Source organism: Hippocampus bargibanti, linkage group LG13 (genome assembly GCF_051943395.1).
Source record: "Hippocampus bargibanti isolate YZ-2025 linkage group LG13, ASM5194339v1, whole genome shotgun sequence".
NCBI classification, from domain to species: domain Eukaryota; kingdom Metazoa; phylum Chordata; class Actinopteri; order Syngnathiformes; family Syngnathidae; genus Hippocampus; species Hippocampus bargibanti.
The window spans coordinates 22,286,275-22,304,906 of record NC_142746.1 but is presented as its reverse complement, the minus strand read 5'-3'; the positions used below and the strand labels follow the sequence as shown (position 1 = coordinate 22,304,906).

The 18,632-nt window shown below is 41.6% G+C and overlaps 1 protein-coding gene across 1 annotated transcript in view; it reads right to left on the bottom strand.

Annotated features, from left to right (window-relative positions):
- Positions 1-18,632, bottom strand: part of ryr2b (ryanodine receptor 2b (cardiac)) — a 74,042-nt gene that overhangs the window by 47,558 nt on the left and 7,852 nt on the right. Inside the window, exons 10-34 of the mRNA XM_089012623.1 lie at positions 18,030-18,186; positions 16,997-17,161; positions 16,031-16,152; positions 15,306-15,471; positions 15,109-15,232; positions 14,318-14,413; positions 14,097-14,215; positions 13,902-14,035; positions 10,783-11,024; positions 9,553-9,745; positions 9,254-9,473; positions 8,294-8,398; positions 8,092-8,195; positions 7,456-7,539; positions 6,671-6,830; positions 6,435-6,582; positions 5,506-5,714; positions 4,549-4,723; positions 4,255-4,463; positions 3,043-3,229; positions 2,447-2,579; positions 1,947-2,061; positions 1,676-1,833; positions 307-466; positions 98-184 (exon numbers count right to left, since the gene is read on the bottom strand). Of these exons, the coding sequence (XP_088868749.1) occupies positions 98-184; positions 307-466; positions 1,676-1,833; positions 1,947-2,061; positions 2,447-2,579; positions 3,043-3,229; positions 4,255-4,463; positions 4,549-4,723; positions 5,506-5,714; positions 6,435-6,582; positions 6,671-6,830; positions 7,456-7,539; positions 8,092-8,195; positions 8,294-8,398; positions 9,254-9,473; positions 9,553-9,745; positions 10,783-11,024; positions 13,902-14,035; positions 14,097-14,215; positions 14,318-14,413; positions 15,109-15,232; positions 15,306-15,471; positions 16,031-16,152; positions 16,997-17,161; positions 18,030-18,186 (3,772 nt within the window). The remainder of the gene's footprint in view (positions 1-97; positions 185-306; positions 467-1,675; positions 1,834-1,946; positions 2,062-2,446; positions 2,580-3,042; positions 3,230-4,254; positions 4,464-4,548; positions 4,724-5,505; positions 5,715-6,434; positions 6,583-6,670; positions 6,831-7,455; positions 7,540-8,091; positions 8,196-8,293; positions 8,399-9,253; positions 9,474-9,552; positions 9,746-10,782; positions 11,025-13,901; positions 14,036-14,096; positions 14,216-14,317; positions 14,414-15,108; positions 15,233-15,305; positions 15,472-16,030; positions 16,153-16,996; positions 17,162-18,029; positions 18,187-18,632) is intronic.

Here is an 18,632-nt window from a genome sequence, read left to right as displayed (position 1 = left end):
ATGAATGAAATGAAATAAAACAAATGGAATCATTTTGTGGCAAAATATGAAAGTAAATTGTAGCTGTCCATTTGTTTGTGGATAAGAAGTGGTGTACCTTAATGCGCCCCAGTTCAAATTGAAACATTTTGCTGGTGGTGGGCTTGACGAATACAGCGGGAAACAGCTTTGTGTTGGCCTCCACCTGAAAATGAAACAACATTTTGCTCACTGTGATTCCTTGGAAATATGCGAGCTATCCAAATCAAACTCCGACTCCATTTTCGGAGCCAAAAAAAGTAATAATAGTTTTGCAGTGCGGCGTACTTGATAGAAGGTGGACATCTCAACGCCACTGGAGGTAAACGTTAGCAGCCCAGCGGCGGCGTCGATCAAGCAACCAATTTCCAAGCCGGCGCTCCTCCGGCTCCGAGACAAACCCGTCGCCTCGCCGGCGCACACCATGTAACAGTTACTCCTCTTCACGCTGTGACGTGTCGACACAAAACTCTTATTACGAGGCGGCCTGAAAGTAGCTTTGACTGAAAGGTGGAGAACGGTGGGAAAAAAAAATGGCAGCCCGGTGATTCAAGGACAACCCAAACCGTTTCTTTGGTTCCTAACTGACATCAGTTTTGGCGCCACGGACCGGTTTCATATCAGACAATATTTTCACGGACCGACGGATAAATGCAAACAAAATAAAATGATACGACAGGCATGGAAACTGTTTTTTTTTTTCTTTCTTTTATATATAAGAATAAAACGTCAATCCATTGTGTATTTTTTCAAACGGAAATTATGTAAATTATTACAACCCGCGGCCCGAGGGTTGGGGACCTCTGATCTAAAATAGCCAAAACACGCAGGCTGATATTTTTAGTCCAATGCAAAACACCAATGAAAATAAGTTGAAGTGTCCCAAAACTGCCACAAAATGAAGTCGGAACTGGTCAGATTCAGAAAGTCCCGCCCCCTTGTTGGTGACATCACGCCAGGATACTCCTTCACAAACTGCCTTGCTCCAGAATCAAAACAATGGCTTCAGAGAGTCCCGATTCGGAAAAAGATGCTTTCTTGTTACTCATCCAGTTATGAATATGATTCAAATAGTTCTGAAGAGGAAAGTATAAATGTTTGCCATCGATTAAAGAAGTCCTTCCGTATCAATTCCAGCCGTCCGGAGTCCGATGTAGCACCAAGAAAATGCACAAGATGGCGCACAAGCTTCGTTGGAAATTTCTGTCTATCGGCTGTCTTGCTAGCTGGCTAGCTATCTAGCTATTCAGCTGGCTGGATCTATTAGAAAAAAATGCGCGCGGATAATGCACAAGATGGCGCACAAGCTGCATTTCGTCCAGTATATGAAATGGGCTGATTTGTCCGCTGGGAATTTGTGTCAACTTACACCTTCTTGATGCGTGTTACCGCAAATGGCTGTGTTTTCAGATGAAAAAAAGTACCCAAAATGCATTGTGTGTCGCTTTCTCGGTCAGGGGCGTTCCCTCCGTGACGTCACTTAGGGCATCGACTTCCTGAATATTCAGTGCAAGTCTTAAAAGGTAAAATCTAGCGATATGCGCTGGAATCTTTGTCAAATACGCTCAGTAGAAGTCATTTTCCAAATTATGGGCGCAACATATCCAGAGGTGTCGGTTGTCCTTTAAAAGTTCTTGCATTTCAAAAAAACACTAACCTTTCTTGGACTTTGCCACTATCGTCTCCGAGGGTGACAGTCACGGTGAGGTTATCGTCGCTGTCAAACGTGTCATTTGGATGGAAATCGGGGGTGACCCAACCGACCCACACGTTGAAAGGTTCCTGGTTTGGAAGAATTCTCACCGAGTAGTAATACTGAAGGAAGAAAAAGTGGAAAGCAGTTCCCCAAAAAATTAACATAAGTGCTTGAACTCACTGGAAGAGTCATTCTACTGATTATTGCGAGATGAGACGATTGGGGGTCTTACTCGGGTTGTCTGGGTGAGGTGATCAGCGTTATCTTTCGCAACCACGACGTCCTCCAGGAGTCGAGCTGAAGAGTTGCTGCTAACCAGGCCTGCTTTGCTTCGTTTCAACATAAACCTTTCAAAAACAAATACACTGAGACCTTGGCTTACGAACTTCGTTGCTTCCCAGACAGAGTGTGTAAGGCGAAAAGTGTGTATCCCAAAAATTAATTTCCCATAGGAAACCATTAAAATGATAATAATCCGTTCCCAGGTCCCCATAAAACATCATTTTCTACACTCTAAGCCTTAAAACGAAACAAAATAGACCTTATTTTATGTATAATAAATGCGCTATGGTATTATACTGAAAGGAATAAACTGTACTATATAATAAAGTTGTTTTATTGACCTTTGTGATGGTCGTTGATGGCTTGATGGAAAGGAGTGGCCGCTTTCATCAGCATGAAACACTTGATACATATCACCTGACCGCAAGCCGCATTTTCTCCACAACCTACCGTTGTTTTAGCCTCGACGTTTTGTCTTGACCGTGATCCTTGTATTCAAGTTCATCTCTGGAGCTAGCGAAGCCGTGGGCTGACTTCATCAACACTTCAAAGTCAGAGTCCATCTCCTCCACCTCTTTCCTCCCTGAGAGGACCACACAAATTAATTGCACCCAGACCCCCCACGGGGAAAGCATCAGCGCAGAGGTTCTTCCAAGGTCGTGAGGTAATGAAGAGTAAATATTAGCTGCCGAGCTAGCTGGCTATCTATTAGCTATCTATTGGCTATCGCGCTGCCGAGCTAGCAATCTATCAGTTATCTATTGGCTGTCTAGCTAGCTAGCTAGCTAGCTAGCTATCTAGCTGGCTGGCTATCTATTAGAAGAAAAAAAAGTTATTATCCCGTGACTGTAAAGTGACCTTGAGAGTTTTGAAAGGTGCATATAAATGACATTTATTATTATTATTATTATAAATAATCAAATGTGGGTATCTGAAATAAGTCCACAAACACTTTCACTATCTGTCTGTCCGTCCATCCATCAATTTTCTCGCCGATTGATCCTCTGTGAGGTAATTTGAGGATCCTATCTCATGCGACGCCAAACCTGGAGAAAAAGAGCTGGAGGCCACAGGGCGAACGCCTCCCACGGGGCTGCTGAGGACAGCGGCGCACTGGATGGACATGCCGAGACGGTAAAAGGCCATTTTGTGGCTTTCCCCGTGGTGTGACGACGAGCGACGCGAGACCCTCAGGCTTGATAAAGAATCGTTGGAGCCAATCACTCGAATCACCTTGAATGAGATGGAGAAGGTCAATCGGGATGGAGAAGGTCAATCTTGTCCACATAGCAATGATGAGGAAAAACTGGGGCAGGCAGGTTGAAAACTTGGGTTGTGGATTATGGTATGGAAATTTGATTTTTCAACATCCTTCAAGTATGAAATCAAACTAAGTACAGTGATACCTTGGCTTACAAACTTAATTGGTTCTCAGACAGTGTGTAAGGCAAAAAGTGTGAATCCCAAAAATTAATTTCCCATAGGAAACTGTTAAAATGAGAACAATCCGTTCCCAGGTCCTCATAAAACATAATTTTCTAATTTTCTAAGCCTTAAAACTATACAAAAAATACCATATTTTATGTATAATGAATGTGCTACGGTATTATAATCAAAGAAATACACTGTACTATAGAATAAAGTCATTTTATTGACCTTTGTGGTGGTCGTTGATGGCTTGATGGAATGGCGTGGCCAGTTTCATCAGCATTAAAGACTCGATGAGGAACGTAGCCTTCTTTCACCATCTTGAGGAACGATCCCTTGTAGGTGCACTCTCTGCCATAATTTTACCTTGTTCCTCATCAATTGTGTTCTACTTAGCTGGGTTGATAGCTTTTTGAATCAGAATCAGAAAACCTTTATTCATCTCACAATGGGGAAATTTGCAAGTGTAAATTACACAGTTTTCTATCCATTTTCTCCCTCTCCCTCTGTCGTCTGTCTGTCTCTTTAATGTATAACCCCCGCCCCCTCACTGCTGCGTTCTTGACCAATCACGTGGCTTTAACCGAAGACTGGGGGGCAGGGAATAGAGGACAAAAATGAGTCGGCTGCCATTTTCTGTTAGAACGGGCTCGTTCGCGAACGACACATCACTCATTGTGGCAGATCCGTGTGTATGCCAAAAAATAGTTTGTATGCCAAGGTAACATTTTCATAAATTTAACGTTCGTAAACCGAAAAGTTCGTAAGCCAAGGGGTTCGTAAACCAAGGTATCACTGTACGATTTTGAATACAAACAGTACATCCAAACCTGAGAGGTGGTATCGTCGCAGCGTATGGATTGAAAGTGAGCTTGTTTCCAACTCATCCACAAGGACGGATCTCCAGACATATTGATAGCAAAAGGCTCATAACCCTCCTGTCCACCACACGCGCTCAAGTAGCGCAAGGAGCCCTCGCGGCGGCCCAGGTTCAACCTCACCACCTGATTTACACCCACGCTGACCACGGGGAGCAAACCTACAATGTCAGGAAAGCAAAACAAATATGACAATCACGTATTTCTAATCCTGATGGGTAATAAATATTTTTTTTAAGAAAACACCATCTCTGATGTCAAAGTTCTTCGCCGCCAGCTCGGATCCTTGGTCATTAAAAAGCAACTCTCCGTTGAGCGTAACCATCATGGTGCTTTGGGTCACGTCCAGCAAGCAACCCACCACATCCGCCTGCTGCCAGGAACGTCCCAGAGGTTCCCCACCTCCATGGTACCAACGAGCCTGGAAGAATCAGGAGAGATGGAGGCAAAAAGAAAAAGAAGTCATTGATATTTTTATGACGGAGTGATGATGAAAAAAAAATCCATATGACACTTTTCAAGGACAATTGTCACATCACGTCCATAATTTGTAAAATGACTTCAAATGACTTCTACTGAGCGCATTTGACAAAAGATTCCAGTGACGAGGGAACGCCCCTGACCGAGAACGCGACACACAATGCATTTTGGGTACTTTTTCTAATCTGAAAATACTGTGTTGATGGCGAAATTACAATGAAAACGACATAAATAATGCGATGGTGAATCGTTGACACAAATTCCCAGCGGACAAATCAGCCCATTTACAGCGGAGCTTGTGCGCCATCTTGTGCATTTTCTGGGCGCTACATTGGAGTCAGACAGAAGGACTTCTTGAATCGATTGTCAAACATGTATGCTTTCCTCTTCAGAACTATTTGAATCATATTCATAACTGGATGAGTAACAAGAAAGCATCTGCCAATCTGAAGCCATTGTTTTGATTCTGGAGCACGGCAGTTTGTGAAGGAGGATCCTGGTGTGACATCATGAACAAGAGGGCGGGACTTTCTGAATCTGCCCACTTTCGACCTCATTTTGTGGCAGTTTTGGGACACATTTTTATTGCTGTTTAGCATTTGACTCAAAATATCAGCCTGCGTGTTTTGGCTATTTTCGATGCTATAAAACATTTTTGTTGAAGTCAGTTAGGCAACAAAAAATGGTGTCAGTTGTCCTTTAAGACCTCCAAAGAATGATCACCTGAAATCCATCAAACACAAAGGCCTGGTCGTCCGAACCCAGTTCATTCTCGGGGTTGCAGGCGGGCCTGGCCCAGCCGACTCGAATTTTCCCGGCGGTGACGAGTTCGCATTCAAAGTACCACTTCCCTCGTGTCACGGCAAAAGATTTATCTGCTCGGAACACTCTGTACTTTTCTCGGGAGAAGAAGCGGCCGTTTGATAAGGTGACTGCAAGGAATGGAGACCAAAGGAAACCTTAGAAAATAGGCCATTTGGTGATTGAATCATAACAATGAAGAAAAAGCCTTGTTAGTTTACTCGTGTGGATATTTGGAAACAATCTACCGTATTTCCCGGAGTATAAGGCGCACCCCAATGAATGGTGTAGTTTGACACTTGTTCCACATATAAGGCACACCGTTATATAAGGCGCACCGGCATATAAGGCGCAGGGTCATCTTTTGAAGAAAATCAAAGCTTTTGGATGCGCCTTATACGCCGGAAAATACGGTACTTATTGCTGTAACATCCATCAACTATTATCGTATTGTTCACTGGATAAGGCACACCTTCAATGAATGGAAAAAGTTTTCTAAATATAATATCTAAATGTATCAACGTTTTCCACATATAAGGCAATGAATGGTGTATTTTCAAACTTTTCCCATATATAAGGCGCACCTTCATTGAATAAAAAAAAATATGTAAAAAAACAATCTATATATTCCAAATATAAGATATTAATATCTCAAAGTTTTATAAGGCAGACCACATTTTAAGGCGCTACAGTCGAGGCTGGGTTTGCCCACTACTTCTTCTATGATACATAGGGCGCAGCGCATTATAAGGCGCAGGGCCATCTTTTGAAGAAAATCAAAGCTTTTGGGTGCGCCTTATACACCAGAAAATACAGCATTTAATCTGGGCCGCAATAGCTTTGAGACCTACTATTTCCCGGGTGAAGGTTCTCCAAACTATAACCGTAAGCTAGCAAGGTGCAAATAGCCTCCTTGACTGGCTTTTGTCCCATCGTTCTCCTCTTCTCATCAAGCAGGCTGAAGGGCACAAGATCTGGACTCCGTTTTGATTTGCCATCCTAAATTTCAAGCCCAAAAAATAGTCAACCGTATCAAGGGCGGAGAATAGCGACTGCTGTGAAAATGCGATGAGGACTCGGCCAAAACCTGTTGAACGCCGTACGTCCATCCCTGCTTGATACGCTCTCTGGTCCGAACGTTGTGTTGGTTCTCTGCCAGCAAGTTGAGCGCATCCTCATGGGCGGCGCTGAGAAAAATGCCGCTGATATCTATCGGGGCCGGTGTGTAGCCACCTGGCTGCTCATACCTGGAGAACACGGAGAACCAAAAAGATGGCGGTATCTACTTTTAGTGAGTCAGAGTATATATTTTAGCTTTGAAAATTTCCGTCCCGCCAAAATAAAACGAGTTGTCATAAAGTCAATCGTTTACTTTTGTGTAGGAAGTAAAAATTTGAGTGGCACAGTGATAGAGATTAGACAGAATAAGAAGTGATCATATTTAAAAGTTTCATGCTGTTGTATGCCTAGTCAACACTTGTGACTTAATACACAATTGAAGCACAGACAGCCTGGGGTCAATCTGAGGTCAACAGACACAGCAAGTTCAACTGTCATCTTCGTCTAGGAGATCTGGCCTTGGACAGAATTTAGGACTTGGGAAACTCCTTTATCACCGAAGCAATTTACGACTTGAAACTCCTTCACAGGAAGAGCTCTTAAGCCAGGTTAAGAATTTATCAGTTCATGGAAGAGAAAATGTTTTATTGCTTACAGCTGTTCAGGCTTAGAACGCCCAGGGACGTGGTATTCTAATCAAGGAAACCTATGTTTTACTAATGTATCACTTAAATTTGCATCTACTCTCAATAAATAGCTTGGCTTTATCGACCCGAATAAATTGAAAAAGATCCAAGCTTGAATGAAGCGTACCTGTTGGAGAGTCTCATAAAGTGCACGCTCTTCACTGTAGATCCTTCTTTTATGCCAATGCGGAAACCAAGAGCAAGAAGAGTCCTTCAGAAAATGGAGAATGTGTCCAGAAATTGTTATTTATAATAATAATAATACATTTCATTTATAAGCACCTTTCAAAGCTCTCAAGGTCACTTTACAGTCACGGAACACGTTTTTTGTGGTTGAGCAGCGGAAGCCACACGCGGCAGCGTTCACTCAACCTGGAAGTAACTCAAATAGATAGAGAGCTAGCTAGCTAGCTAATGGATAACTAACAGATCGCTAGCTAGATACCAAATAGATAGCTGGTTAGGTAGCCAGCTAGATAGCTTGATAGCAAATACATATCAAATAGATATGTAGCAAGGTAGGTAGCCAGCTAGATAGCAAGATTAGCTAGCTAATAAATAACTAATAGATCACCAGCGAGAGAGCTAGCCAGCTAGCTAATAGATAGGCAATAGATAGCCAGATGGGTAGCCAGCTAGATAGCAAGATTAGTTAGCTAATAAATAACTAATAGATCGCCAGCGAGAGAGCTAGCCAGCTAGCTAATAGATATCATATTTGCATATTTCTATCAATGAAAAATATGACGTGAAGAGAACACACCTGAGTATGTCCTGAGCCGCCTGGAGGTTCTGGTTCCTTTCCTGATCGGGTAGTTTGGAGAACTCCACCAGACAAGGATCTAGTAGCTTTCCTTCATCTCGCTCCTGAAATATCGTGTTGTCATTTTTTTTACACCGAAAGGCATTTTTTACTTTTTGATGAAGTAGCTGAAGGAATATTTGTTGTGCGCTCGGTTTCTTACGTTTCCTTGAGACCATCCAAGACCAACCCGTTCCATTACCCAGAGTTCATGGCTGTTCTCAGCCATTTTATCTCGGATATCTTCTAACTGAAGAGGTAATTCCACCTATTAAGGCAACACATAACCGGTTAAAAAATAGATATAATTCAGGAATGGTATTATCAAAAAAAATATTAATAAAACATTGAATGTCAACTCATTCGCTGCCATTCCGAATTCATTTGGGAATTGACAAGCATGACGTGGAGCGCCACTCCCGAAGTTTTTCAGGTTTTGTTTGTTTGTTTTTGTTTTTTTTGTGGGGGGGTGCCGATAATGCGGTGGTCAGACCTCTGGCAATGTTTTTCTCTGCCTTTTGTCCATGTTAGCACTTTGTTACAGCATCAGCTGTTGTTAAAGCGCTATATAAATCAATATGTATTGTATTTTGTAGAACCGCCCCCATTTCAAGCTCAGGTAACTCCAGAGTTAACTCGTTTTTTTCCTGATGAAAGAGGAGAGTCTAAGGTTTCTTGCGCTGCATTGAATGTTTATGTAGTCCTAAAACTCAATATTCTGTGGGTCCTGGAATTCGAGTGGCGATGACAAAAACAAAAAAATGACTGTAAAGTGTCCTTGAGAGTCTTGAAAGGCGCTTATAAATGAAATATTTTAATTTTATTTTTATTTTGATTTAGATTTTTTTATTTTTTTTCTTATTTTTCTTTTTTTCTATTTTTCTTGTTTCATATTATTACTTTTACTTTAATTTTTTTTTTATTATTATTGTATTTGTATTAGATTCCGCTTTATTTACATTATACTATTATTATTATTATTATGATTATTATTGATGATGATGATTATTATTATTATTATTATTATTATTATTACTATTATTTTGGACCTTGTCTGGCAGTGAATGAGTTAAATTTCAATTTATGTTTGCGCACATAAAGAAATGCATCTGTCGAACTTTACCTTGCTGATATCTACTGGCGAGGGGGTAAAAGTAACGGCAGTGCTGGGCTCAAACGGGCCCATAAGCTCCCGTTTTCCATCTCCGTGATCCAAGAGGTACTCATGGCAACGTTCGACCTCCAACTTAACTTTCGGGAGGAGAGCTTCAGAACATGCGACAAAACCGTGCGGCGGAAGGAATCGGAAGTCGCCTTCTTCGCCTCCAAACAAAAAACGAAACCTTGTTGACAGAAAGAAAATGATTTCAATGTCATATGGGGAAAGTTTCAATGACAAGATGTACGTTGAACAATACGAACTTGACGCCGGGTGAGAAGCTGACAACGGGATGAAGAAATCCATCGACGCAAAAGTTTTCTAACATGCCCTGAACGGGAAGACCGTTGACCCGAAATGAGATGCAGGGTGCGCTGAGGTCCAAGCAGCAGCTGACCACGTCTTCGGCGGTCAACAGGTGAGGGAAGGGCGAGCGCACTCTGCGACCCACGCAACCTGAACGGAGAGAAGAGAGCAGACATGATTCATCGGATGCAGGAGAGCAAAGCTAGCGCTGCAAGCTGAATAGTTGATGCGGATACAATGTCAATAAATGCATTGAGTCATCGTATTGATTAATGGCAAAAATCATTTTAATATCATTCCAATGTCATCGTACGACCTTGCGCTGGAAAAGAAAAACATTACCATATTTTCCATAACATCCGACTTGCGACCGAGTTCCGTTCCGACCAAACTGTCGTAAGTCGAAATGGTCGTAAGTTGAAATCCATTCAAAATGTTGAATAGAGACTCGGAGGCGAAATGACACGCAAACTCCTCCCCCTATGGCGCCATCACACGGTCGATTGCTGTGTGAGAGTGAGATGCTGGCTAGCTAGCTTTCTGTCTATTTTTTCCGGGTTGAGTGAACGCTGGCGCATGTGGCTGCCGCTGCTCACCCACAGCAAAACCTATCCAGTGACTGGAAAGTGACCTTGAAATTTTTGAAAGGCGCTTATAAATGAAATCGATTATTATTTATTATTATTATTATTAGTAGTAGTAGTAGTAGTAGTAGTATTAACTTTGCTGCTGTGAAATGTAAATTTCTCCACTGCGAAACTAATAAAGGCAAATCCAATCCAATTATTATTATTATTATTATACATATTTAAGTATATAGCGCTTTAAAAAAAGGCAAAAGGCAAATGCTGCCCCCTCGTGGCAGAAAAAAACATTGCAGAAAAAAACATTGCCAGAGGATTGACCAGCGCTTTATCGGCACCCCTCACAAGAAAAAAAATGTGTACAAATCCAGGAATGGCGTTCGACATCCTGCTTTTCATTTCCTGAATATGGCCATGAATGAGTTAAGAGTAAAGTGACCTTGCGAGTTTTGAAAGGTGCTTAGAAATGAAATGTATTATTATTATTATTATTATTATTATTGGGTTTTATCAAGGCTTTTGGGTGTGCCTTATACACCGGAAAATACGGTAGTTTGATCTCCATTGAGCCCCCATTGTGTGTAAGCTCTTCTATGATCCCACCTGACCATAAGTGAAGCCCGTCAAAGCCAAAGGAGCAGAGGTCATCCCCCACGCCGTTGCCCCCCCAGCCCTCCCCTCCGGTGGGCTTGGGCTGGTAGCCGTCGGTGAGCGCCCATCCGACTCGTAGGTGGGTGGGCTCCGCCGTCAGGAAGTGATCCACGTGATCCACGACCAGCTCGTAGTACCAGCGACGGGGTTGCGTCGAATCTTCCCCCAGGGATAGGAAGACGTTGGGCCTCACGCTTTGGGGTTTAGAAGCAGATTATTAGACATAAATTAGATTTATTCACATTTATTCAGCATGATTTGGATTTGATAAAAACATTGGCGGTCAAACAGCGCTACGGTGGCTGACGGATTAGTTTTCCAAATCCTTTTTTTTTTTTGTGCAGATGTGGTTTGTTATTGAGTGGAGTACTTTTGCTATTATGGGACTGGAAAAGACCCCAACACATGCTAGTGTCAAGCCAAAGAAGACATTAAAGAAAATTACGGTCGAGCACAAGAAGGAGATCATCAAAAACCACGTGACTTAGCGTCCCAGTACCAGTACGCTAAGTCGACCAATGCTACGTGTGGCTAAGGGTGTTTCTGTGTTGTCTAAGCAACGGTCTCAGGCAATAGAAGAGGTTGAATAACGTATGTTCATTTGGATTAATGAAAAGCAGCTAGCAGGAGACAGTATGTGTGAGGGTATTCTCGCCGACAAAGCACGGCAACTTCACTCGGATAGCATCCAGAGGCAACTACATCAACGAACATCACAAAGGTCAATAAAACAACTTTATTATACAGTACAGTTTATTTCTTTACTGACTATAAAATAGCATATTTATTATACATAAAATAAGGTATATTTTGTGTAGTTTTAAGGCTTATTTAGTAGATAATGACATTTTATGGGGACCTGGGAACGGATTATTCACATTTTTAATGGTTTCCTATGGGAAATGAATGTTTGGAAGACACACTTTTCACCTTACACACACTTTCTGGGAACCAATTAAGTTCGTAAGCTGAGCTATCACCGTATATGAACACAGTGAATGCTCGTCACGTACCCCTACTTGAGAACAAATGTCAGTTTTCATACGACACACCGCTCGAAAGGACTTCAGGTTCAAGATGGAGTTGTAGAACGAATGGGCAGGAAGTCAAATCGCTACGTTGATGTAAACACACCGATGAGGTGTTTTGCTCAAGCTTGAAGTGGAGGTGACAGAAAACAAAATGGCTTCAGAGGGGGAGGGGGGGGGGGGATAAAAGAGGTTTGGGTGGGTGATGTTTCGGAGGATTGGCAAGCAGCAGGTGAGGAGGGGAAAATAAACAATAAAGCCTGAGGGGGGTTGTGGCTGCATGTGAGGGAAAGGCAATAAAAAGGGGGCAGTGAGGAAGGACCAAATTGGAAGCTGGTTGCCATCCTCCTCAAAGCATTTTGTCTGTGACAAAGGAGGGGAAAGTCTGGCCTTACTAAAAGGCATTTCAGTCGCAAGAAAGGTGCTTTTTACACTCAAAATTCAAAGGTCAAATTGATTACCGGGACGTTAAAGCCTGATTAGTTTAGCTAAGTGATTAGTTTGGAAATTTGGATGGATGGACAGATAAGCAAGCTAGCTAGCTAGATAAGTAGCCACCTAACTATTCAGCTAGCTAGCGAGCTATCTCGTTAACCAACTCGCCAGATGGATGGATAGATGGATGGTTGGATGGATAGGCTAACTAAGTACAAACCTAACTAGTCTGCTAGGTATCCAGCTACCTAGTTAACTAACTAGCTAGATGCATGGATGGATGGATGGATGGATGTTTCATGAATCACACGCCGACTGTATCTCTGCATCATTAACTACTAATCAAGCCGTCGTTTGGCGCCTAAGGAATGCTTTGAATTTTACGACATTTCCTTCAGGCGCTTCCGGAGGATAAAAAAATGAATTAAAAAAAATGGGAGGACAGATGGAACGACAACCCCAACAATAAAAAGCCTGCGGCAAAGTAAAAAAATTTTAAAAAAGGGGGTGAAGAAAGGAAACGTCTAAAAAGATGACAGTGCTACAATCAGTCAGTCAAACCACAGAAAGAAAAAGAGCAAGTCAAACAGGGAGAACGCAATGATTAATATTCACTCCGCTGAGCAACTTCTACCTCCCACCCAATAAAAAAAAAATGCCATCGGAGGAGACATCCGCGTAGGAACCATTCTAAATTTAAAGAGACCAAGACACTGACAAGTGAATTCATCATTAACTGAAGAGCAAGCAGAGAAAGCACAAGTACCAAAGTAGCCAGAACGCTGAAGTATCATCGCACGTCAATATAGAAAACTTCAAGGATCATAAGATGAAAACAAATATCACTCCAAGCGTCACGTGACACCTCGGTTTACGAACCCCTCGGCTTACGAAATTTTCGGTTTACCAACGTTACATTTATGAAACTTTTACCTTGCCAAACAAACTTTACCTTGGCATACGAACTTTTTTCGTACGCGGAGCTGCCTCAATGAGTGATGTGTCGTTCGCGAACGAACCCGTTCTTCTAACAACAAAATGGCATCAAACTGTTTTTGTCCTCTATTCTCCGCCCCCAGTCTTCGGTTAAAGCCACATGATTGGTCAAGAACGCAGCAGTGAGCACAAGCCATCTGTACACTTGATGCAACTTGATGGCTACATTCAAAGTCCTCACCCCTGTGGTAAATTTGGTTAAAATGTCATTTTACTTTTTGTGGTATAAACTTTTTCCTTTCATTAACCACGCACACACACACACACACACACACACACACACACACACACACACACACACACACACACACACACACACACACACACACACACACACATAAACTCACACAGTGAGTAAAAAGTGTGTGTCCGAGTGAAATGAAAATACACGCAAAAAAAATCATTTTGGGTGAATTTGTGAGGACCTCTCTGAAACTTTACCAGATACATATATAGACCCTCTAGAAGCCTTTAGAATGAAAAACTTGTGAGGACCGTCCAAAAGGTCCTCACTTGTCAAAAATGTCCTCACTACATATGCTATAAAATGTTAGCGGTCCTCACAAGACTAGTCATACAAACACACACACACACACACACACACACAAGTACCTGGTGACCTGATTAACCAGACGACTTTGCAGCAACAAGTCTCTTTCGGGCAGCAGATTTTCACAGATGAAGTTCTGATTGGCACGCACCGCGACGCCGTGGCACACGCACAAAGAACAAAGCACCTCCAGCACCTGCGTCAAAATCACAAAACACTTTAAAAATATGAAAAAATATCAGTCAGGTGAGTGATACCTTGTGGTTGCGCCCGTGCTTGTCTAGAAAAGCGATGATGGATCGGATGTGTTTTTCTTTGATGGCATTCAGAGCTTGGGAACTTTCCACCAAAACGCAGTGGAGAACTTCCAAAACCCCTACAACGTGACATGGGAGGTAAATATGAAATATGAATTATTGAGTATCGCCTTGTGTCCGGCATATCAAAAAATGGAGAGATTTTAATTCCTGGAACGCACCAGAAGAAGCCTCCAGTCGCTCCAATCTGCTAATGAGCCAATCGAGGGATCCGGAGAAATGGCCGCAGTTTGCACGGTTTCTCCTAATAAGCGAGGCTGAACCCCAAAAAATAAAACTAATATAAATAGAATATATAAATATAAAATATGAAAATCAGACCCTGCATATATTTATCGAAAACATTTAGAGAATCCCAATAGCTCTTAAAGTGCCAGATTTATTTCGATGAGGCGCAAGAAGAAAGGAAAGAAGAAATAATAATAACAATAATAATAAAATGAAATGTCAATTTCTCCACTGTGAGACTAATAAAGGCATATCCAATCCAATCCAATATCCAAAATTCATTAATAAGCGCCTTTCAAAACTCTCAAGGTCACTTTTCAGTCACGGGAGAATTTTTTTCTGTGGGTGAGCAGCGGCAGCCACACGCGTCAGCGTTCACTCAACCCGGAAGTAACTCAAATAGATAGGAAGCTAGCTAATATATAGCTAATAGCTAGCCAGCTACATAGCTTGCCAGATAGATAGTGAATAGCCAGCAAGACAGCTAATAGATAGCAAATAGATAGCTAGCTAGGTAGCCAATTGAATGACTATCTTTGTGATGTCGTTATTTTGTTGTTTTTTTCCGTTCTTTTGACTACAAGATGGCGCCACGAGAGTGGCTCCCTTTCCAGCAGCTGCTTGTATTTTGTTTTCTACTTCTTCCTAATCTTTCCTCTTCCTTTCATCACTTTGCTGCTGTGAAAATGTACATTTCTCCACTGCGAGACTAACTAAGACTAACCCAGAAGTTGGTATAAATGCCCCAGGATGAGTTCCCAGTTTCCTCCAGCATGGTTTGGCGCCGCCTCAGCAAGATGGGAAGCGTGCAGATGATCAATACACTCCAATACCAAGTCAATCACTCCCTGAGAGAAGCACAAACATACATTAAAAATGCATAAAAAACATACATACATACATAAAAAAAAAAGTTTTTACCTCTTCTTGAAACATGTTCTGTCGATTTTTTAACACAGTTGGGCTGTTTTGTGGAGCTTCGTAGTTTTCCGGTGGCGGCTGGAAAAAGCGGATTAGGTCTTGGAGGCTGCATGTCACATCGCTCACTGGGAAAACCACGGAAGGGAAGTTACAGGAAGCAAGTTTCCTGCAGGAAAAGTCAGGAGAAAAAAAAAGATGGTGAAATTATTGATATTTGGGAATATGGTGATAAACGTTTATTATTATTATTTTTTTTTACTCATTCGCTGCAATTCCCGAATTTATTTGGAAAACTGAAAAGTGTGATAATGAGCGCCATTCTCGAATTTGTTCATTTTGTTTTTTCTTGCGAGGGGTGCTGATAAAGCACTGGTCAGACCTTTGGTAATGTTTTTTTTCCTTCCACAAAAAGACAGAATTTGCTTTTTGTCCATTTATATAATAATAATAATAATACATTATATTTGAAGCGCAATCAATGTACTGTATTGTATTTTGTATAGCCGCTCCCATTTCTAGCTCAGATAACTCCAGAACCATATAACTTAGGAATTAACTGTTTTTTTCTAAGGTTTCTTACGCTGAATTGAATATTTATGTAGTCCTAAAACTCAATATTCAGTGAGTCCTCAAATTCTAGTGAGAATGACAAAAACCTTGGCACTGGAGTGGACACATTATTACACATTGTCTGGCAGTGAATGAGTCCTGAAACGCATCCCTACCTGACGAAAGTCGTGAAGAGGAGCGTCGCGGTTCGTATGAGGCTGGCAGTGTGAGATTCTTCCTTCTGAGACCGAGACAGCGTCAAGCCGTCATCCATGTGACCTTCACTGTGCAAGATAGCCTGGAAAAAAAATGGGGATTTTTTAAGTATTTAAAGGACAACCGACACCTTCGGACAAGTTGCGTCCATAATTTGTAAAATCACTTGAAATGACTTCTACTGAGCACATTTGACAAAGATTTCAGCGCACATAGCTATAGTTTACATTTTAAGACTAGCGCTGAATATTCAGGAAGTCTTGTTTTGACGTCAGGAAGACTTGTTGTGACGTCACGGAGGAACGCCACTGACCAAGAATGCGACACACAATGCATTTTGGGTACTTTGTAATTAGAAGGAAAACATAAATAATGCGATGGTGAATCGGTGTGTGTTGCACCAAGACTACTATTTGACACTAGTTAACACAAATTCCCATCAAATGCCACATTGGAGTCCAGACGGCTCGAATTGATACGGAAGGACTTCTTTAATCAATTGCAAACATTTATGCTTTCCTCTTCAGAACTATTTGAATCAAATTCATAACTGGATGAGTAACAAGAAAGCATCGTCTCCCTGAATTCGGAAGCCATTGTTTTGATTCTGGAGCAAGGCAGTTTGTGAAGGAGTATCCTGGCGTGACGTCACGAACAAGGGGGCGGGATTTTTTGAATCTCACCAGTTCCAAGCTCAATTTATGGCAGTTTTAGGACACTTTAACTCATTTTTATTGGTGTTTTGCATTTGACTAAAAATATCAGCCTGCGTGTTTTGGGTATTTAAGATGCTATAAAACGTTTTTCTGATGTCAGTTAGGAAACAAAAATCAAAAAATGGTGTCGCTTGTCCTTTAAGTCACTTTGAAAAGACAGCCAACAGAAATAAGCTGCTTTTACAGACAATTTGAAAAGTGTCATTTTACCTTTCTCCGGGCTCCTCCCATACAAGCAGACTTGCTATCGGTCGCTTGGTAGGTGAGCCACAGGCCAGAGTCCACATGCTGAAGGTAACAAACCGAGTCTCCGTATTTGATCTCCGGGGATCCCATGCCGTCCGCACCAGTCTTTAGTCCAGACTCCAGTTTTTCCTAAAGACAGTTACAGTACATACAGTATGTCTTTGTACAATTCAGCCCCTTTAATCAACTGATCAGTTAGTTCAAAAATATTGATACAGTTGAACCTCATTACACCATACGTCAGCAAAAACCTTCATCTGCAACCATTTTTAATAAAATGGCCGCCAATTAACTCATTCATTGCCAGACGATGTTCAAAAATGTATCCACTCTAATGCCAGGGTTTTTGTCATTGTCACTCAAATTTCCAGGACTCACAGAATATTGAATTTTAGGACTATATCAACATTCAATTCTGCCGGCCTGCTAGCACGTTGCGGTGCCAGGCGTAGAAGTATTTTTTTTAAATAGGGTCTGGAGGTCGTGGTCGTAAGTGCAGGTGGTCTTAAGTCGAGCCGGTCGTGAGTCGGATGTAACCTGTATATACAATCGAACCTCGCTGCAACGTATATCAAGGAAAATAAGGAACCCGTCATTCATTGTAACCATTTTAGAATAATAATAATAATAATAATACATTTCATTTATAAGCACCTTTCAAAATTCTCAAGGTCACTTTACAGTCACAGGAGAAGTTTTTCAGTGGGTGAGCAGCGGCAGCCACACGCGCCAGCGTTCACTCAACCCGGAAGTAACTCAAATAGATAGAAAGCTAGCCAAGCTAGCTAGCTAATAGATAGCTACTAATAACAACAATAATAAATTTCAGTTTTGAGCGCATTTCATAACTCTCAATGTCACTTTATAGTCACAGGAAGTAAGTAGCTAGCTATAGCTAGCTAGATAGCTCATAATAAAATGTGTTTATTTTCAATAAAATGGCCGCCAAAGAAGATGTAAAATACAGCTTGATAGTTTCTCCATCGAAAAACTTCACCTTCGCAGAACGGAAGCAAAAAGAGGTTGCAACGATGTCCGCCTTGTCCCGATCCACCAAGTGAAGCCCTCGTTCGTCCGTCAGGCCCAAATAGCGTCCGGTTGTCACGTGACACAGTCGGAAGGGTTCCCCCCAGCTTGTGTGTCTGCCACTCCACCTTAAAGGACGCACATTTGTCAAAATTCATTATCAAAACCATTTTTTAAGCCTGCAATGATTTTTCAAAAATTGATACAGACGCTCCAAAATTTACAAACAAGTTATCTATCCAGCTAGCTGGCTTACTATCCATTAGCTATGTATTAGCTTGCTAGCTTTCTATCTATTTGAGTTACTTCCGGGTTGAGTGAACGCTGGTGCGTGTGGTTGCCGCTGCTCACCCACAGAAAAACTTATCCTGAGAGTGTAAAGTGACCTTGAGAGTTTTGAAAGGCGCTTAGAAATCTAATGTATTATTATTATTATTATTATTATTATTATTATTATTATTATTAATAAAATCATGATAACATCCAAAGGACTTTCCAAAGACTTTGCAGTTTTCTCCAATCCGTCAACTGTGGTCAATTTGAGAGTTTTGTTTGGAAAATAAAATAAAAACAA